Source organism: Oncorhynchus kisutch, linkage group LG22 (genome assembly GCF_002021735.2).
Source record: "Oncorhynchus kisutch isolate 150728-3 linkage group LG22, Okis_V2, whole genome shotgun sequence".
Taxonomy (NCBI): domain Eukaryota; kingdom Metazoa; phylum Chordata; class Actinopteri; order Salmoniformes; family Salmonidae; genus Oncorhynchus; species Oncorhynchus kisutch.
In genome coordinates this window covers 6106142-6129840 of record NC_034195.2, presented here as the reverse complement: position 1 = coordinate 6129840, position 23699 = coordinate 6106142, and the positions used below count along the sequence as shown (strand labels likewise).

Genomic DNA, 23699 nt, shown 5'->3' with positions numbered 1-23699 from the left:
AGGACAGACAGACAGACAGACAACGCAGAGTGACAGACAGACAGACAGACAACGCAGAGTGACAGACAGACAGACAACGCAGAGTGACAGACAGGACAGACAACGCAGAGTGACAGACAGACAGACAGACAGACAGACAACGCAGAGTGACAGACAGACAGACAACGCAGAGTGACAGACAGACAGACAACGCAGACAGACAGACAGACAGACAGACAACGCAGACAGACAACGCAGACTGACAGACAGACAGACAACGCAGACAGTACAGACAGACAGACAACGCAGAGTGACAGACAGACAGACCAGACAACGCAGAGTGACAGACAGACAGACAACGCAGAGTGACAGACAGACAGACAACGCAGAGTGACAGACAGACAGACAATCGCAGAGTGACAGACAGACAGACAACGCAGAGTGACAGACAGACAGACAGACAACGCAGAGTGACAGACAGACAGACAACGCAGAGTGACAGGACAGACAGACAACGCAGAGTGACAGACAGACAGACAGACAAGCAGAGTGACAGACAGACAGACAGACAACGGCAGAGTGACAGGACAGACAGACAGACAACGCCAGAGTGACAGACAGACAGACAACGCAGAGTGACAGACAGACAGACAACGCAGAGTGACAGACAGACAGACAACGCAGAGTACAGACAGACAGACAGACAACGCAGAGTGACAGACAGACAGACAACGCAGTGACAGACAGACAGACAGACAACGCAGAGTGACAGACAGACAGACAACGCAGAGTAGACAGACAGACAGACAACGCAGAGTGACAGACAGACAGACAACGCAGAGTGACAGACAGACAGACAACGCAGAGTGACAGACAGACAGACAACGCAGAGTGACAGACAGACAGACAACGCAGAGTGACAGACAGACAGACAGCAGACAACGCAGAGTGACAGACAGACAGACAACGCAGAGTGACAGACAGACAGACAGACAACGCAGAGTGACAGACAGACAGACAGACAACGCAGAGTGACAGACAGACAGACAGACAACGCAGAGTGACAGACAGACAGACAGACAACGCAGAGTGACAGACAGACAGACAGACAACGCAGAGTGACAGACAGACAGACAGACAACGCAGAGTGACAGACAGACAGACAGACAACGCAGAGTGACAGACAGACAGACAACGCAGAGTGACAGACAGACAGGACAACGCAGAGTGACAGACAGACAGACAACGCAGAGTGACAGACAGACAGACAACGCAGAGTGACAGACAGACAGACAACGCAGAGTGACAGACAGACAGACAACGCAGAGTGACAGACAGACAGACAACGCAGAGTGACAGACAGACAGACAACGCAGAGTGACAGACAGACAGACAACGCAGAGTGACAGACAGACAGACAACGCAGAGTGACAGACAGACAGACAACGCAGAGTGGACAGACAGACAGACAACGCAGAGTGACAGACAGACAGACAACGCAGAGTGACAGACAGACAGACAACGCAGAGTGACAGACAGACAGACAACGCAGAGTGAACAGACAGACAGACAACGCAGAGTGACAGACAGACAGACAACGCAGAGTGACAGACAGACAGACAACGCAGAGTGACAGACAGACAGACAACGCAGAGTGACAGACAGACAGACAACGCAGAGTGACAGACAGACAGACAACGCAGAGTGACAGACAGACAGACAACGCAGAGTGACAGACAGACAGACAACGCAGAGTGACAGACAGACAGACAACGCAGAGTGACAGACAGACAGACAACGCAGAGTGACAGACAGACAGACAACGCAGAGTGACAGACAGACAGACAACGCAGAGTGACAGACAGACAGACAACGCAGAGTGACAGACAGACAGACAACGCAGAGTGACAGACAGACAGACAACGCAGAGTGACAGACAGACAGACAACGCAGAGTGACAGACAGACAGACAACGCAGAGTGACAGACAGACAGACAACGCAGAGTGACAGACAGACAGACAACGCAGAGTGACAGACAGACAGACAACGCAGAGTGACAGACAGACAGACAACGCAGAGTGACAGACAGACAGACAGACAACGCAGAGTGACAGACAGACAGACAGACAACGCAGAGTGACAGACAGACAGACAGACAACGCAGAGTGACACAGACAGACAGACAACGCAGAGTGACACAGACAGGACAGACAACGCAGAGTGACACAGACAGACAGACAACGCAGAGTGACACAGACAGACAGACAACGCAGAGTGACAACAGACAGACAGACAACGCAGAGTGACACAGACAGACAGACAACGCAGAGTGACACAGACAGACAGACAACGCAGAGTGACAGACAGACAGACAGACAACGCAGAGTGACAGACAGACAGACAGACAACGCAGAGTGACAGACAGACAGACAGACAACGCAGAGTGACAGACAGACAGACAGACAACGCAGAGTGACAGACAGACCAGACAGACAACGCAGAGTGACAGACGAAGACAGACAACGCAGAGTGACAGACAGACAGACAGACAACGCAGAGTGACAACAGACAGACAGACAACGCAGAGTGACAGACAGACAGACAGACAAACGCAGAGTGACAGACAGCAGACAGACAACGCAGAGTGACAGACAGACAGACAGACAACGCAGAGTGACAGACAGACAGACAGACAACGCAGAGTGACAGACAGACAGACAGACAACGCAGAGTGACAGACAGACAGACAGACAACGCAGAGTGACAGACAGACAGACAGACAACGCAGAGTGACAGACAGACAGACAGACAACGCAGAGTGACAGACAGACAGACAACGCAGAGTGACAGACAGACAGACAACGCAGAGTGACAGACAGACAGACAGACAACGCAGAGTGACAGACAGACAGACAACGCAGAGTGACAATGCAGACAGACAACGCAGAGTGACAACGCAGACAGACAACGCAGAGTGACAGACAGGAAGACAACGCAGACAGACAACGCAGACTGACAGACAGACAGACAACGCAGACAGACAGACAGACAGACAACGCAGAGTGACAGACAGACAGACAACGCAGACAGACAGACAGACAGACAGACAACGCAGAGTGACAGACAGACAGACAGACAACGCAGAGTGACAGACAGACAGACAGGACAACGCAGAGTGACAGACAGACAGACAGACAACGCAGAGTGACAGACAGACAGACAGACAACGCAGAGTGACAGACAGACAGACAGACAACGCAGAGTGACAGACAGACAGACAGACAACGGCAGAGTGACAGACAACAGACAGACAACGCAGAGTGACAGACAGACAGACAGACAACGCAGAGTGACAGACAGACAGACAACGCAGAGTGACAGACAGACAGACAGACAGACAGACAACGCAGAGAGACAGACAGACAGACAGACAACCTAGAGTGACAGACAGACAGACAACGCAGAGTGACAGACAGACAGACAACGCAGAGTGACAGACAGACAGACAACGCAGAGTGACAGACAGACAGACAACGCAGAGTGACAGACAGACAGACACGCAGAGTGACAGACAGACAGACAACGCAGAGTGACAGACAGACAGACAACGCAGAGTGACAGACAGACAGACAACGCAGAGTGACAGACAGACAGACAACGCAGAGTGACAGACAGACAGACAACGCAGAGTGACAGACAGACAGACAACGCAGAGTGACAGACAGACAGCAGAGTGACAGAAGACAGACAACGCAGAGTGACAGACAGACAGACACGCAGAGTGACAGACCAGACAGACAACGCAGAGTGACAGACAGACAGACAACGCAGAGTGACAGACAGACAGACAACGCAGAGTGACAGACAGACAGACAACGCAGAGTTGACAGACAGACAGACAACGCAGAGTGACAGACAGACAGACAACGCAGAGTGACAGACAGACAGACAACGCGAGTGACAGACAGACAGACAACGCAGACAGACAGGCAGACAGACAACGCAGACAGACAGGCAGACAGACAACGCAGACAGACAGGCAGACAGACAGACAACGCAGACAGACAGGCAGACAGAGCAGATCAGCAGGAGTGGACGCAGAGTGACAGACAGACAGACAACGCAGAGTGACAACGCAGACAGACAACGCAGAGTGACAACGCAGACAGACAACGCAGAGTGACAGACAGACAGACAACGCAGAGTGACAGACAGACAGACAACGCAGAGTGACAGACAGACAGACAACGCAGAGTGACAGACAGACAGACAACGCAGAGTGACAGACAGACAGACAACGCAGAGTGACAACGCAGACAGACAACGCAGAGTGACAACGCAGACAGACAACGCAGAGTGACAACGCAGACAGACAACGCAGAGTGACAACGCAGACAGACAACGCAGAGTGACAACGCAGACAGACAACGCAGAGTGACAGACAGACAGACAACGCAGACAGACAGACAGACAGACAACGCAGACAGACAGACAGACAGACAACGCAGACAGACAACGCAGACTGACAGACAGACAGACAACGCAGAGTGACAGACAGACAGACAGACAACGCAGAGTGACAGACAGACAGACAACGCAGAGTGACAGACAGACAGACAGACAACGCAGAGTGACAGACAGACAGACAGACAACGCAGAGTGACAGACAGACAGACAGACAACGCAGAGTGACAGACAGACAGACAGACAACGCAGAGTGACAGACAGACAGACAGACAACGCAGAGTGACAGACAGACAGACAGACAACGCAGAGTGACAGACAGACAGACAACGCAGAGTGACAGACAGACAGACAACGCAGAGTGACAGACAGACAGACAACGCAGAGTGACAGACAGACAGACAACGCAGAGTGACAGACAGACAGACAACGCAGAGTGACAACGCAGACAGACAACGCAGAGTGACAGACAAACAGACAACGCAGAGTGACAGACAGACAGACAACGCAGAGTGACAGACAGACAGACAACGCAGAGTGACAGACAGACAGACAACGCAGAGTGACAGACAGACAGACAACGCAGAGTGACAACGCAGACAGACAACGCAGAGTGACAACGCAGACAGACAACGCAGAGTGACAGACAGACAGACAACGCAGACAGACAGACAGACAGACAACGCAGACAGACAGACAGACAGACAACGCAGACAGACAACGCAGACTGACAGACAGACAGACAACGCAGAGTGACAGACAGACAGACAGACAACGCAGAGTGACAGACAGACAGACAACGCAGAGTGACAGACAGACAGACAGACAACGCAGAGTGACAGACAGACAGACAGACAACGCAGAGTGACAGACAGACAGACAGACAACGCAGAGTGACAGACAGACAGACAGACAACGCAGAGTGACAGACAGACAGACAGACAACGCAGAGTGACAGACAGACAGACAGACAACGCAGAGTGACAGACAGACAGACAACGCAGAGTGACAGACAGACAGACAGCGCAGAGTGACAGACAGACAGACAGCGCAGAGTGACAGACAGACAGACAGCGCAGAGTGACAGACAGACAGACAACGCAGAGTGACAGACAGACAGACAACGCAGAGTGACAGACAGACAGACAACGCAGAGTGACAGACAGACAGACAACGCAGAGTGACAGACAGACAGACAACGCAGAGTGACAGACAGACAGACAACGCAGAGTGACAGACAGACAGACAACGCAGAGTGACAGACAGACAGACAACGCAGAGTGACAGACAGACAGACAACGCAGAGTGACAGACAGACAGACAACGCAGAGTGACAGACAGACAGACAACGCAGAGTGACAGACAGACAGACAACGCAGAGTGACAACGCAGACAGACAACGCAGAGTGACAACGCAGACAGACAACGCAGAGTGACAGACAGGAAGACAACGCAGACAGACAGACAGACAGACAACGCAGACAGACAACGCAGACTGACAGACAGACAGACAACGCAGACTGACAGACAGACAGACAGACAACGCAGAGTGACAGACAGACAGACAACGCAGAGTGATAGACAGACAGACAACGCAGAGTGACAGACAGACAGACAGACAACGCAGAGTGACAGACAGACAGACAGACAACGCAGAGTGACAGACAGACAGACAGACAACGCAGAGTGACAGACAGACAGACAACGCAGAGTGATAGACAGACAGACAACGCAGAGTGACAGACAGACAGACAGACAACGCAGAGTGACAGACAGACAGACAGACAACGCAGAGTGACAGACAGACAGACAGACAGACAGACAACGCAGAGTGACAGACAGACAGACAACGCAGAGTGACAGACAGACAGACAACGCAGAGTGACAGACAGGAAGACAACGCAGACAGACAGACAGACAGACAACGCAGAGTGACAGACAGACAGACAACGCAGAGTGACAGACAGACAGACAGACAACGCAGAGTGACAGACAGACAGACAGACAACGCAGAGTGACAGACAGACAGACAGACAACGCAGAGTGACAGACAGACAGACAGACAACGCAGAGTGACAGACAGACAGACAGACAACGCAGAGTGACAGACAGACAGACAGACAACGCAGAGTGACAGACAGACAGACAGACAACGCAGAGTGACAGACAGACAGACAGACAACGCAGAGTGACAGACAGACAGACAGACAACGCAGAGTGACAGACAGACAGACAGACAACGCAGAGTGACAGACAGACAGACAACGCAGAGTGACAGACAGACAGACAACGCAGAGTGACAGACAGACAGACAACGCAGAGTGACAGACAGACAGACAACGCAGAGTGACAGACAGACAGACAACGCAGAGTGACAGACAGACAGACAACGCAGAGTGACAGACAGACAGACAACGCAGAGTGACAGACAGACAGACAACGCAGAGTGACAGACAGACAGACAACGCAGAGTGACAGACAGACAGACAACGCAGAGTGACAGACAGACAGACAGACAACGCAGAGTGACAGACAGACAGACAGACAACGCAGAGTGACAGACAGACAGACAGACAACGCAGAGTGACAGACAGACAGACAACGCAGAGTGACAGACAGACAGACAACGCAGAGTGACAGACAGACAGACAACGCAGAGTGACAGACAGACAGACAACGCAGAGTGACAGACAGACAGACAGACAACGCAGAGTGACAGACAGACAGACAGACAACGCAGAGTGACAGACAGACAGACAGACAACGCAGAGTGACAGACAGACAGACAGACAACGCAGAGTGACAGACAGACAGACAGACAACGCAGAGTGACAGACAGACAGACAGACAACGCAGAGTGACAGACAGACAGACAGACAACGCAGAGTGACAGACAGACAGACAGACAACGCAGAGTGACAGACAGACAGACAGACAACGCAGAGTGACAGACAGACAGACAGACAACGCAGAGTGACAGACAGACAGACAGACAACGCAGAGTGACAGACAGACAGACAGACAACGCAGAGTGACAGACAGACAGACAGACAACGCAGAGTGACAGACAGACAGACAGACAACGCAGAGTGACAGACAGACAGACAGACAACGCAGAGTGACAGACAGACAGACAGACAACGCAGAGTGACAGACAGACAGACAGACAACGCAGAGTGACAGACAGACAGACAGACAACGCAGAGTGACAGACAGACAGACAGACAACGCAGAGTGACAGACAGACAGACAACGCAGAGTGACAGACAGACAGACAACGCAGAGTGACAGACAGACAGACAACGCAGAGTGACAGACAGACAGACAACGCAGAGTGACAGACAGACAGACAACGCAGAGTGACAGACAGACAGACAACGCAGAGTGACAGACAGACAGACAACGCAGAGTGACAGACAGACAGACAACGCAGAGTGACAGACAGACAGACAACGCAGAGTGACAGACAGACAGACAACGCAGAGTGACAGACAGACAGACAACGCAGAGTGACAGACAGACAGACAACGCAGAGTGACAGACAGACAGACAACGCAGAGTGACAGACAGACAGACAACGCAGAGTGACAGACAGACAGACAACGCAGAGTGACAGACAGACAGACAACGCAGAGTGACAGACAGACAGACAGACAACGCAGAGTGACAGACAGACAGACAGACAACGCAGAGTGACAGACAGACAGACAGACAACGCAGAGTGACAGACAGACAGACAGACAACGCAGAGTGACAGACAGACAGACAGACAACGCAGAGTGACAGACAGACAGACAGACAACGCAGAGTGACAGACAGACAGACAGACAGACAACGCAGAGTGACAGACAGACAGACAGACAGACAACGCAGAGTGACAGACAGACAGACAGACAACGCAGAGTGACAGACAGACAGACAGACAACGCAGAGTCACAGACAGACAGACAACGCAGAGTGACAGACAGACAGACATACAACGCAGAGTGACAGACAGACAGACAGACAACGCAGAGTGACAGACAGACAGACAGACAACGCAGAGTGACAGACAGACAGACAGACAACGCAGAGTGACAGACAGACAGACAGACAACGCAGAGTGACAGACAGACAGACAGACAACGCAGAGTGACAGACAGACAGACAGACAACGCAGAGTGACAGACAGACAGACAGACAACGCAGAGTGACAGACAGACAGACAGACAACGCAGAGTGACAGACAGACAGACAGACAACGCAGAGTGACAGACAGACAGACAACGCAGAGTGACAGACAGACAGACAACGCAGAGTGACAGACAGACAGACAACGCAGAGTGACAGACAGACAGACAACGCAGACAGACAACGCAGACAGACAACGCAGACAGACAACGCAGAGTGACAACGCAGACAGACAACGCAGAGTGACAGACAGACAGACAACGCAGAGTGACAGACAGACAGACAACGCAGAGTGACAACGCAGACAGACAACGCAGACAGACAACGCAGAGTGACAACGCAGACAGACAGACAGACAGACAACGCAGACAGACAACGCAGACTGACAGACAGACAGACAACGCAGACAGACAACGCAGACTGACAGACAGACAGACAACGCAGACAGACAGACAGACAGACAACGCAGAGTGACAGACAGACAGACAGACAACGCAGAGTGACAGACAGACAGACAGACAACGCAGAGTGACAGACAGACAGACAACGCAGAGTGACAGACAGACAGACAACGCAGACAGACAGACAGACAGACAGACAACGCAGACAGACAACGCAGACTGACAGACAGACAGACAACGCAGACAGACAGACAGACAGACAACGCAGAGTGACAGACAGACAGACAGACAACGCAGAGTGACAGACAGACAGACAGACAACGCAGAGTGACAGACAGACAGACAACGCAGAGTGACAGACAGACAGACAGACAGACAACGCAGAGTGACAGACAGACAGACAACGCAGAGTGACAGACAGACAGACAACGCAGAGTGACAGACAGACAGACAGACAACGCAGAGTGACAGACAGACAGACAGACAACCGCAGAGTGACAGACAGACAGACCAGTACAGACAGACAACGCAGAGTGACAGACAGACAGACAACGCAGAGTGACAGACAGACAGACACTGCAGAGTGACAGACAGACAGACAACGCAGAGTGACAGACAGACAGACAACGCAGAGTGACAGACAGACAGACAACGCAGAGTGACAGACAGACAGACAACGCAGAGTGACAGACAGACAGACAACGCAGAGTGACAGACAGACAGACAACGCAGAGTGACAGACAGACAGACAACGCAGAGTGACGACAGACAGACAACGCAGATGCAGACAGACAACGCAGAGTGACAGACAGGACAGACAACGCAGAGTGACAGACAGACAGACAACGCAGAGTGACAGACAGACAGACAACGCAGAGTGACAGACAGACAGACAACGCAGAGTGACAGACAGACAGACAACGCAGAGTGACAACGCAGACAGACAACGCAGAGTGACAACGCAGACAGACAACGCAGAGTGACAGACAGGAAGACAACGCAGACAGACAGACAGACAGACAACGCAGACAGACAAACGCAGACTGACAGACAGACAGACAACGCAGACAGACAGACAGACAGACAGACAACGCAGAGTGACAGACAGACAGACAGACAACGCAGAGTGACAGACAGACAGACAGACAACGCAGAGTGACAGACAGACAGACAGACAACGCAGAGAGACAGACAGACAGACAGACAACGCAGAGAGACAGACAGACAGACAGACAACGCAGAGAGACAGACACGACAGACAGACAACGCAGAGTGACAGACAGACAGACAACGCAGAGTGACAGACAGACAGACAACGCAGAGTGACAGACAGACAGACAACGCAGAGTGACAGACAGACAGACAACGCAGAGTGACAGACAGACAGACAACGCAGAGGACAGACAGACAGACAACGCAGAGTGACAGACAGACAGACAACGCAGAGTGACAGACAGACAGACAACGCAGAGTGACAGACAGACAGACAACGCAGAGTGACAGACAGACAGACAACGCAGAGTGACAGACAGACAGACAACGCAGAGTGACAGACAGACAGACAACGCAGAGTGAACAGACAGACAGACAACGCAGAGTGACAGACAGACAGACAACGGCAGAGTGACAGACAGACAGACAACGCAGAGTGACAGACAGACAGACAACGCAGAGTGACAGACAGACAGACAACGCAGAGTGACAGACAGACAGACAACGCAGAGTGACAGACAGACAGACAACGCAGAGTGACAGACAGACAGACAACGCAGAGTGACAGACAGACAGACAACGCAGAGTGACAGACAGACAGACAACGCAGAGTGACAGACAGACAGACAACGCAGAGTGACAGACAGACAGACAGCCAACGCAGAGTGACAGACAGACAGACAACGCAGAGTGACAGACAGACAGACAACGCAGAGTGACAGACAGACAGACAACGCAGAGTGACAGACAGACAGACAACGCAGAGTGACAGACAGACAGACAACGCAGAGTGACAGACAGACAGACAACGCAGAGTGACAGACAGACAGACAACGCAGAGTGACAGACAGACAGACAACGCAGAGTGACAGACAGACAGACAACGCAGAGTGACAGACAGACAGACAACGCAGAGTGACAGACAGACAGACAACGCAGAGTGACAGACAGACAGACAACGCAGACAGACAGGCAGACAGACAATGCAGACAGACAGGCAGACAGACAACGCAGACAGACAGGCAGACAGACAGACAACGCAGACAGACAGGCAGACAGACAGACAACGCAGAGTGACAGACAGACAGACAACGCAGAGTGACAGACAGACAGACAACGCAGAGTGACAGACAGACAGACAACGCAGAGTGACAACGCAGACAGACAACGCAGAGTGACAACGCAGACAGACAACGCAGAGTGACAGGACAGACAGACAACGCAGACAGACAGACAGACAGACAGACAGACAGACAGACAGACAATGCAGACAGACAGACAGACAGACAGACAGACAGACAACGCAGAGTGACAGACAGACAGACAACGCAGAGTGACAACGCAGACAGACAACGCAGAGTGACAGACAGACAGACAACGCAGACAGACAGACAGACAGACAGACAGACAGACAGACAGACAGACAATGCAGACAGACAGACAGACAGACAGACAGACAGACAACGCAGACAGACAGGCAGACAGACAACGCAGACAGACAGGCAGACAGACAGACAACGCAGAGTGACAGACAGACAGACAGACAACGCAGAGTGACAGACAGACAGACAACGCAGACAGACAGACAGACAGACAGACAGACAGACAGACAGACAGACAGACAATGCAGACAGACAGACAGACAGACAATGCAGACAGACAGACAGACAGACAGACAGACAACGCAGACAGACAGGCAGACAGACAACGCAGACAGACAGGCAGACAGACAGACAACGCAGAGTGACAGACAGACAGACAGACAACGCAGAGTGACAGACAGACAGACAGACAACGCAGAGTGACAGACAGACAGACAACGCAGAGTGACAGACAGACAGAACAACGCAGAGTGACAGACAGACAGACAACGCAGAGTGACAGACAGACAGACAACGCAGAGTGACAGACAGACAGACAACGCAGAGTGACAGACAGACAGACAACGCAGAGTGACAGACAGACAGACAACGCAGAGTGACAACGCAGACAGACAACGCAGAGTGACAGACAGACAGACAGCGCAGAGTGACAGACAGACAGACAGCGCAGAGTGACAGACAGACAGACAGCGCAGAGTGACAGACAGACAGACAGCGCAGAGTGACAGACAGACAGACAGCGCAGAGTGACAGACAGACAGACAGCGCAGAGTGACAGACAGACAGACAGCGCAGAGTGACAGACAGACAGACAGCGCAGAGTGACAGACAGACAGACAACGCAGAGTGACAGACAGACAGACAACGCAGAGTGACAGACAGACAGACAACGCAGAGTGACAGACAGACAGACAACGCAGAGTGACAGACAGACAGACAACGCAGAGTGACAGACAGACAGACAACGCAGAGTGACAGACAGACAGACAACGCAGAGTGACAGACAGACAGACAACGCAGAGTGACAGACAGACAGACAACGCAGAGTGACAGACAGACAGACAACGCAGAGTGACAGACAGACAGACAACGCAGAGTGACAGACAGACAGACAACGCAGAGTGACAGACAGACAGACAACGCAGAGTGACAGACAGACAGACAACGCAGAGTGACAGACAGACAGACAACGCAGAGTGACAGACAGACAGACAACGCAGAGTGACAGACAGACAGACAACGCAGAGTGACAGACAGACAGACAACGCAGAGTGACAGACAGACAGACAACGCAGAGTGACAGACAGACAGACAACGCAGAGTGACAGACAGACAGACAACGCAGAGTGACAGACAGACAGACAACGCAGAGTGACAGACAGACAGACAACGCAGAGTGACAGACAGACAGACAACGCAGAGTGACAGACAGACGACAACGCAGAGTGACAGACAGACAGACAACGCAGAGTGAACAGACAGACAGACAACGCAGAGTGACAGACAGACAGACAACGCAGAGTGACAGACAGACAGACAACGCAGAGTGACAGACAGACAGACAACGCAGAGTGACAACGCAGACAGACAACGCAGAGTGACAACGCAGACAGACAACGCAGAGTGACAACGCAGACAGACAAACGCAGAGTGACAACGCAGACAGACAACGCAGAGTGACAGACAGACAGACAGACAGACAGACAGACAGACAGACAACGCAGACAGACAGCAGACAGACAACGCAGACAGACAGGCAGACAGACAACGCAGACAGACAGACAGACAGACAGACAACGCAGACAGACAACGCAGACAGACAGGCAGACAGACAGACAACGCAGACAGACAGGCAGACAGACAGACAACGCAGAGTGACAGACAGACAGACAACGCAGAGTGACAGACAGACAGACAACGCAGAGTGACAACGCAGACAGACAACGCAGACAGACAACGCAGAGTGACAGACAGACAGACAGACAGACAGACAGACAGACAGACAATGCAGACAGACAGACAGACAGACAGACAGACAGACAACGCAGAGTGACAGACAGACAGACAGACAGACAGACAGACAGACAACGCAGAGTGACAGACAGACAGACAACGCAGAGTGACAACGCAGACAGACAACGCAGAGTGACAACGCAGACAGACAACGCAGAGTGACAACGCAGACAGACAACGCAGAGTGACAACGCAGACAGACAACGCAGAGTGACAACGCAGACAGACAACGCAGAGTGACAACGCAGACAGACAACGCAGAGTGACAACGCAGACAGACAACGCAGAGTGACAACGCAGACAGACAACGCAGAGTGACACAGACAGACAGACAGACAGACAATGCAGACAGACAGACAACGCAGAGTGACAGACAGACAGACAGACAACGCAGAGTGACAGACAGACAGACAGACAACGCAGAGTGACAGACAGACAGACAGACAACGCAGAGTGACAGACAGACAGACAGACAACGCAGAGTGACAGACAGACAGACAGACAGACAGACAGACAGACAGACAACGCAGAGTGACAGACAGACAGACAGACAACACAGAGTGACAGACAGACAGACAGACAACGCAGAGTGACAGACAGACAGACAGACAACGCAGAGTGACAGACAGACAGACAGACAACGCAGAGTGACAGACAGACAGACAGACAACGCAGAGTGACAGACAGACAGACAGACAACGCAGAGTGACAGACAGACAGACAGACAACGCAGAGTGACAGACAGACAGACAGACAACGCAGAGTGACAGACAGACAGACAGCCAGACAGACAGCCAGACAGACAGACAGACAGACAGACAGACAGACAGACAGACAATGCAGACAGACAGACAGACAGACAGACAGACAGACAACGCAGAGTGACAGACAGACAGACAGACAGACAACGCAGACAGACAGGAAGACAGACAGACAACGCAGAGTGACAGACAGACAGACAGACAACGCAGAGTGACAGACAGACAGACAACGCAGAGTGACAGACAGACAGACAACGCAGACAGACAACGCAGAGTGACAACGCAGAGTGACAACGCAGAGTGACAACGCAGAGTGACAACGCAGAGTGACAACGCAGAGTGACAACGCAGAGTGACAACGCAGAGTGACAACGCAGAGTGACAGACAGACAGACAGACAGACAATACAGACTGACAGACAGACAGACAACGCAGAGTGACAGACAGACAGACAACGCAGAGTGACAGACAGACAGACAGACAACGCAGAGTGACAGACAGACAGACAGACAGACAACGCAGAGTGACAGACAGACAGACAGACAACGCAGAGTGACAGACAGACAGACAGACAACGCAGAGTGACAGACAGACAGACAGACAACGCAGAGTGACAGACAGACAGACAGACAACGCAGAGTGACAGACAGACAGACAGACAACGCAGAGTGACAGACAGACAGACAGACAACGCAGAGTGACAGACAGACAGACAGACAACGCAGAGTGACAGACAGACAGACAGACAGACAGACAGACAACGCAGAGTGACAGACAGACAGACAGACAACGCAGAGTGACAGACAGACAGACAGACAACGCAGAGTGACAGACAGACAGACAGACAACGCAGAGTGACAGACAGACAGACAGACAACGCAGAGTGACAGACAGACAGACAGACAACGCAGAGTGACAGACAGACAGACAGACAACGCAGAGTGACAGACAGACAGACAGACAACGCAGAGTGACAGACAGACAGACAGACAACGCAGAGTGACAGACAGACAGACAGACAACGCAGAGTGACAGACAGACAGACAGACAACGCAGAGTGACAGACAGACAGACAGACAACGCAGAGTGACAGACAGACAGACAGACAACGCAGAGTGACAGACAGACAGACAGACAACGCAGAGTGACAGACAGACAGACAGACAAGGCAGAGTGACAGACAGACAGACAGACAAGGCAGAGTGACTGACAGACAGACAGACAACGCAAAGTGACTGACAGACAGACAGACAACGCAGAGTGACTGACAGACACTTGAAAGCTCCCAGTCTTTGTCACGCCTAATCATGGTTTAATACTTGGCCAACGTACTGTTTGTTTTCACTGGAAATGCAACCTCTCGCTGTCTATAATGTGTTTTCACTGGAAATGCAACCTCTCGCTGTCTATAATGTGTTTTCACTGGAAATGCAACCTCTCGCTGTCTATAATGTGTTTTCACTGGAAATGCAACCTCTCGCTGTCTATAATGTGTTTTCACTGGAAATGCAACCTCTCACTGTCTATAATGTATTGCGCGGATTGAGTCTCTACAGGGTTTGCCTATTGCTTTCACGGTCGTAAGAGACCACACTTTTGCTTCGGGAGATATCAGATGGGCTCCATGTGCATGTCGCACATTTTAAATTCCGATTTTCGGCTCTAGTCATGCGTTGCTGTCAACAGGATAGCTCTGTACTTAAGCTAAGTGTGTGTACAACACTGTATTGTGTTGACAGCAATGCGTGACGTCAAACAAGTCTGACTTAGGCTGGAGTTTATGGTGCTAAATCCACATGTGACAAGTCAATGTGGTCAAGACTCAGTTCAATCATCCGTCTGGTTCTTCTTTCTAACCCATTGGCCCACTCAGCAGAACTCTCTTATTCTATACTGTGTCAGAAAGTCTCATGTTAAATATGTCAATCTGGCAAACCTGTTTTTACCTCCATCTGGGTTGTGTTCATTGGGCATCAAACATAAGAAAACAGACTGAAACAGGGGAAGGGACGACATGGATCAGTCCGATAAGAAACGCTTTTCTCTTTCCGTTGCAAATAGTTTTAAAACGTGTTCGGCCGTATTGAACACGACCGTGGCAACCCTGTGTCTCCCTCCTCTCTCCAGGAACTACCATGTGTTCTACTACCTGTTAACTCTGTCTCCAGGAACTACCATGTGTTCTACTACCTGTTAACTCTGTCTCCAGGAACTACCATGTGTTCTACTACCTGTTAACTCTGTCTCCAGGAACTACCATGTGTTCTACTACATGTTAACTCTGTCTCCAGGAACTACCATGTGTTCTACTACCTGTTAACTCTGTCTCCAGGAACTACCATGTGTTCTACTACCTGTTAACTCTGTCTCCAGGAACTACCATGTGTTCTACTACCTGTTAACTCTGTCTCCAGGAACTACCATGTGTTCTACTACCTGTTAACTCTGTCTCCAGGAACTACCATGTGTTCTACTACCTGTTAACTCTGTCTCCAGGAACTACCATGTGTTCTACTACCTGTTAACTCTGTCTCCAGGAACTACCATGTGTTCTACTACCTGTTAACTCTGTCTCCAGGAACTACCATGTGTTCTACTACCTGTTAACTCTGTCTCCAGGAACTACCATGTGTTCTACTACCTGTTAACTCTGTCTCCAGGAACTACCATGTGTTCTACTACCTGTTAACTCTGTCTCCAGGAACTACCATGTGTTCTACTACCTGTTGGCTGGAGCCAGTGAGGAGGAGAGGAAGGCCTTCCACCTACTCAAACCTGAGGAGTACCACTACCTCAACCAGGTGGGCTCTCCCCACACACACACACACACACACACACACACACATACACACACACACACACACACACGGAATCAGGATGTAGTATGGGTGTATCCTGTGGACACATGTAATAGCGAGAGAGCTGTTTAGACTGCAGGTGATGCTAATGGTTGCACTTCAGTTGGATGTTTGTCTCGCGCTTCAGTTCCTAAATGGAGCCTGTCTCAACACCTCTGGCTGCTGATTGCTTTGACCCACATTCCGAGTGTGCGTCTGTTCACTGCACCACTACTGTGTGTGTGTGCTCGTGCGTGTGTGTACACATCTGCCTACTTTGGCAACAGATGCATATTCAGATTCACAGGACACTGGTGAAAATCTGCATCCTTTGTTCCTTGGTTATTTTTTGGCATCCCAAAAAAGTATGTTTTTTCTTTTTCTTCTTCCCCCAAAACACCCCTAATCCCCACGACAACAAACCCAGCTCCACACCGTCTGTTACTCTGCACCGCTGTTTCCATGGCGACAGCAGGAGTGGAGAGTTCATCTCGATTCCTGGCGTGTGCAGCGGAGCTGGCAGTGTGTGTGTGTGTGTGTGTGTGTGTGTGTGTGTGTGTGTGTGTGTGCGCGCGTGACGATGGCATGTGTGTTCATGGTGTGTGCAGCGGTCTGTGTTTTTGTATCTCTGTCGCTCTTTCTGTCTTTCTCTCGCTCTGTATGGCCAGGGCCGTATACCTGTCTGCGAAACACGTGCACGATACAAAGGACATTCTCCGAAACAGATTGCTGTTGTCTTTTCTCCTTCTTTTTTTTAGTAAAGAATATAAGCTGTCATGTGCAATGCATGGCAGCATTTGCATGTGTCTGTCTATGTAGCCCATCCCCGGTGAACACTCCTAACCCTATCTGGGAGCAGGGTGTGAATTCCTCCCATAGCTGAGCAGTTCTGTTACTCTTGCGTCCTTCCTGTGTCCATGTGTCCACAGAGAGAGAGAGTGAGTCTGGAGTGTGTCACCCTCTGTTCTCTGTTCTCTTTCGCTTGAAATGTTCTTGGAAAGACTGAGATCTTTCTCCCGCAATTCAAACTAGTTGAGTCATTCATTTTTTTTAGGTCATTGCTAAATGGATTTAATTATCGCAGCTTTGGGGATTTGTGGTGTGTGTGTGTGTGTGTGTGTGTTTAGACCAGTTTAGTGAATCTTCCCCCGTGTATTAACAGTATGCGTCATCTCCGAGTCAGTTGAGTGAGTGTGTTTTGAGTGTGTGTATACATACCTCTCTCTAACCCCCTCTACCTTACTTCCAGATGACAAAGAAATCTCACAGACTCCACTGGGAAAATTACTATGAGAGCGAGCTGGTCAGTATTGTGTGTGTGTGTGTGTGTGTTTAGTTGTGCATACCTCTTTTGCGTGCGCGTGTGTCTGTGTACATGTGGGGTCGATTTGGTGCTGGGTTGGGCCTCGGCTCTTGTCACGTCTTCACACACATGAGAGCACAATCCTGTTTGTTTTTGGAGTGTGTGTGTGTTGTCTTTCAGTGTGTTGTTGTCTCCCTGCCATTGTCTGCACAGCCTTCACTTATAGTGGTCTATGTAGTGGTCATTGTGATGTCCTGTATCTGGGTGTCTGTTTACATGGCATGTCTCAGGGGTGAGTCTATGACCTCCCTGCCCTTTCGTCAGAGGAGATGATGTCAGAGTCTGTCTGTCGCGCTGTGCCTCCCAACGCTTCCTGACAGCTTGGCTGTACTCTTTCTCTCTCTTTTCTACTTACTCACTCACACGCTCTGAATCATAAACAAACACAAGGGAGCGTCTGACACAAGATCACAATGACCAAACATGCCGTTTTAAAACATTTGGGATGTGGTATGTTTCTGGCTTGGTGGCTGTGGGTGTATTTCCGTGTCTTTTTTGGGTTCACTTTGGTCGAATTGCTTTGGTGTGAGAAGCATGCTGTCGTGGTACACATTTTGAATGATGAGCACTTTCTCACACAACACCGGTGGCCTGTCAAAAGGCATTTACCGCTTAAGTCTGTGTTTAGGACAAGGGGCCAATCCTAACTTGGAATATTTCTCGCACTGATATCAATGTGTGATTTTTAAATGAATCTTTTCAGATACGCGCACAGACAGTATCTCAAGTCAGAATTCGGCCCCAAGTGGGAACATCGCTAAAAGCTATATGACATATGTATCGAATTTTATCCCAAACATTTTCACCATGTACATTTTAGCGTTAACTTAATGACAAGGCGTGGTAAGTAAACCGTAGCATATGTGAAAGAACAGGAGGGAGCTTTCTTCAGTCATTCCCTCAGTGTCTAAACCGATTTGTTTTGATTAGAGGAGTACCAGAGTTAAGGGTTTGGTGTAGGCCCAGAGATTCCAAGTTGGAACTGTCCGACAATGATCTCTCTTTGTTTTCTCAACTTCCTTTGACATATCGCATTGCGCTGTTTGGCATTTGAAAAAAAAAAAACGAACAACGAACCCAGCAATTCAGACATTCTCTTTTTTTTTTACCCAAGTGCTTGTGAAGCCTCAAATCTCATGTTGGAGAAAGTGCACATTTTCACCTCAGAAATTGCCCGTCACCCACTGTACCCTGGAAACGGTGAAGAAATCCAAACGGCAGGGAAGAATGTTCAATGGTTTTAGAAGCTGATCCTGTTTCGTGTGTGTGTGTTTGCTCTTTGCCCCATCATTAGAACTGAGAGGACGGCCGCTCTCTATTAGCCCTGCCAGTGTCCACCAGGCTCCGAGCACCGAAGGACAACCTTGTGTGTGTTTTGGCTTGACCACCTCCCTTAGAACAACAACCAAACACTCCTATGCCACAAGGCTGTTGTATAAAGCAGGCTTATTCAGTTCCTGGCCTGGAGGGCCAAAGTAGTTCAGTTAAATATATATATATATAAAAAAGAAGATTGATTCATGATTATCAATCAACCCTGAATTAGGGGAGAATGAAAACCAGAGCTCCAGGACCGAAATTCAGATTCAGTAAATCAGATAAGATGTGAACTAGAAAAAAGATGTGGTAGGGTGGATGAGTCAAAAGTAGTGTCAGAGTTTGTAAGACATGCCTAATAGTTAGTGTGTGTGGTATTCTACGGTACAGGTGTACATTGTATTGTCTGTTGATAGCGGTACTCGTTACTTCAGCAGGACTGCTTCACTGTGGAAGGGGAGGACCTGAAGCACGACTTTGAGCGGCTGCAGTTGGCTATGGAGATGGTGGGGTTCCTGCCTTCCACACGCAAACAGTAAGTACATTAAACACATGCACTCATACACACACACACACACACACAATGTCTGTCTCTTTCTCCCTGTCTTTCTCCATCTTTTCCACACCATCATTTCTAATGCAGGTTTATCCTCATCTTAACTCGTATTTGACTCCCTCCCTCTCTCCCTCTCTGTCTGGTAGGATCTTCTCCCTGCTGTCTGCTATCCTCCACCTGGGCAACATCCGCTACAGGAAGAAGTCCTACAGGGACGACTCCATAGACATCTGTAACCCAGAGGTGCTGCCCACCGTCTCGGAGCTGCTCGAGGTGTGTACCTCCTTGTCAATTAGTCCTTCGTTCACTCGTTTGCTTGACCCGCCCATTCTGATATCTCTGGTGCTTTATGATGTCACTTGTTTGCTTGACCCGCCCATTCTGATATCTCTGGTGCTTTATGATGTCACTTGTTTGCTTGACCCGCCCATTCTGATATCTCTGGTGCTTTATGATGTCACTCGTTTGCTTGACCCGCCCATTCTGATATCTCTGGTGCTTTATGATGTCACTCGTTTGCTTGACCCGCCCATTCTGATATCTCTGGTGCTTTATGATGTCACTCGTTTGCTTGACCCGCCCATTCTGATATCTCTGGTGCTTTATGATGTCACTCGTTTGCTTGACCCGCCCATTCTGATATCTCTGATGCTTTATGATGTCACTCGTTTGCTTGACCCGCCCATTCTGATATCTCTGGTGCTTTATGATGTCACTTGTTTGCTTGACCCGCCCATTCTGATATCTCTGGTGCTTTATGATGTCACTTGTTTGCTTGACCCGCCCATTCTGATATCTCTGGTGCTTTATGATGTCACTTGTTTTTTTTTGTTTTTTTCTCTCTCTCTCCTTCATTTCACCCATCGAGGTAACGGAGTGCCTTCTGTTGTGTCGACAGGCAATGTTGAGAGCTACTCCAGATCCCTAAAAGCCACTGAGCAATGCTACGCTACAGCAGTTATTAGCATAAGGACTGTTCTCAGGTCTGCGACGGTATGGTTGAGCTGCAATATTATGACCTACGGCTGAAGTCTGAAGTTTACATACACTTAGGTTGGAGTCATTGAACCTCGTTAAATCATTTTGCGAGGCGTTTCGTCTTTATTGGTGGAGTCATCCCCGCTGGACGTCTGTTTAACGTCTCGTTTTCATTGAGTTGTCGACGAGCGTAAAGTCAACAGCAAAATGTCACCACGTCATTGGATTTAGGTTAAAAGTTTGAAGAAAATACTAATCCCTTACTTTTTGCGAATCCAATCAGTTTCCCACGTTGATTTCGACGTCATCATATTTTGTTGAAAGGACGTGGAAACGACGTTGATTTCAACCCGTTTCTGCCCAGTGGGATAAGACTTGTTTTCATTTTCGACATTGAGATGTCTTATGACAACTGGGTGACTAGAGCTCATGACAGCCATAATATTGTGCAACACACACACACACACACACACACACACAATCAATTGTGGCATGGCATCCATAATTCGGCACTGAATTGTTTTCAAATGTTTGTGTAGACTGCAAATCGTTTTTATGGTTTTGATCGCCACAGGCCAGCGACGAGGCCAATGCAATGCAAAGAAATCCCTCGTAAATCAAATACTTCCACTGAGATACACACCACTCTTAACAAATCCTACTCCTGACAGTTTGTTGGAGTGTTGTCACCCCCAAAAGATGACACTGTTGAAATGGTTGTTTGAGCAGAGCTGGCTGAACTTGCACTGTCAATACATGGTTAGGACCAGCGCGCGCGGACACACACACACACAAGCTAAGCTAGTCATTATACTGTAGGACTAACATGATTAGACGATGGCCGTGTTCCATTTGAGGAACTGACATAACAGGAAGAAAAAGCATGGCAGATCTAGAATATCTATTTCTATTCAGAAGCTGTTCATGTGCTGAGAAGAGTGTCCTTATTTTTGGGGTCCGGATCACGTTCTCCTTACAAAGGAGACTTCTTGACCCTTTTCACACGGAACTACGCAACTGAACCAAATTGGCCCATGGGAAACTGTACCGCAACCAGCCTGTATACACCACAGTTGCTGGAACCGTGCTGAAAAGGAAAACATCTGAGCCAGCACCGTACGGTTCTGATCAGCTCGATCAGTGTGAAAAGGGCATCGGATTTGGATGTATTGTAGCCCCAGTTCTCTGACTCACGCTTCCACTGCAGTGCTAACGAACCAACACAAGTGCCTTGTGGGAATGGGCTTGCATTAGACACGCCCGCCTCCTTAACCACAGCTCTTCCACTCTGTGCCCTGCTGCATCTCCCTCCTACAGTCGAACCGCAATACCTCATCACTCTCCGCTGTAGTTCCACAGCTACGGCGTCTGACTGCTAATGCTGGCAGCCAACTAACTGAGCAATTCTCCTGTACCTCAGAATGTAGCCTGTCATTGTCACAGTTGACATATCTAATTGTGCTGTGCTTTAAAGACCAAAATATGTTAGAGAAGGGCATCAAGGTATCTTTCTACACTACTTAAGCAAACTGACTGACATAAAGCCTACATCACGCTATCATAACCATGACGTAACCGCTAGCTGAGGTCAACTTACTGTAGAAACTCTGACCGGAGCCCAACTCCACGGTGGGCACATGCTGTTTTCATTTACCTCAGAAGTGAGGGATTGCGTCGCTCTACCCGCGGACACAAACCACAAGGATTACGCAGTCTACCCTGTTGAGTCACTGATAAAACAATGATCAAAGTGTGTTGGAAAGTCTGACAACTGTGCCACAGGGTATTATGCAGGAAGGGGAACCAGTTGGGTGTTTTAAAGGAGGAGAGTCATTTTGTGCCCCGAGTACCATGTGGACGTGAGATGAGGCACATGCTCACCACATGTTCAGGGTCGGAGAGAGTAGAAGCACCATCGAAAAGGAAATACTGGGGTTTCCCAATGCTCTGGTACAGTAGTCCCGTTGTCACATTATTCAAACAAGGCAGGGTTTTGCTGAATTAATGGGATAGTTCGCCTAAATGATTAGATACTATGCCATTAATTTATACAGCGGAGTGACAGCCCGCAACTAAAGATTTGGGTTTGCTTAATTGGCTCGGGATAAGCTTTTGGCACTTGTGTCTGCTGCAAAACAATGGGCGTGATAGCTGTTAACCCCTGTCTAAAAGCATGCCTAAATCACCACTAACATAAGCAGCAAATATCTAGAACATAAACATGTCATCATATCATACCACGGGTGAACTATCGGTCACCAATTC

The 23699-nt window shown here is 49.8% G+C and overlaps 1 protein-coding gene across 9 annotated transcripts in view; it reads left to right on the top strand.

Annotated features, from left to right (window-relative positions):
- Positions 1-23699, top strand: part of myo9ab (myosin IXAb) — a 232133-nt gene that overhangs the window by 113635 nt on the left and 94799 nt on the right. For 6 of the 9 annotated variants that reach the window (XM_031801497.1, XM_031801503.1, XM_031801500.1 and 3 more), the window contains exons 5-8: positions 17085-17184; positions 18470-18523; positions 20335-20435; positions 20603-20729. In XM_031801497.1, coding sequence (XP_031657357.1) covers positions 17085-17184; positions 18470-18523; positions 20335-20435; positions 20603-20729 — 382 coding nt within the window. The remainder of the gene's footprint in view (positions 1-17084; positions 17185-18469; positions 18524-20334; positions 20436-20602; positions 20730-23699) is intronic. The other 3 variants (XM_031801499.1, XM_031801502.1, XM_031801501.1) reach the window with 3 other exon arrangements.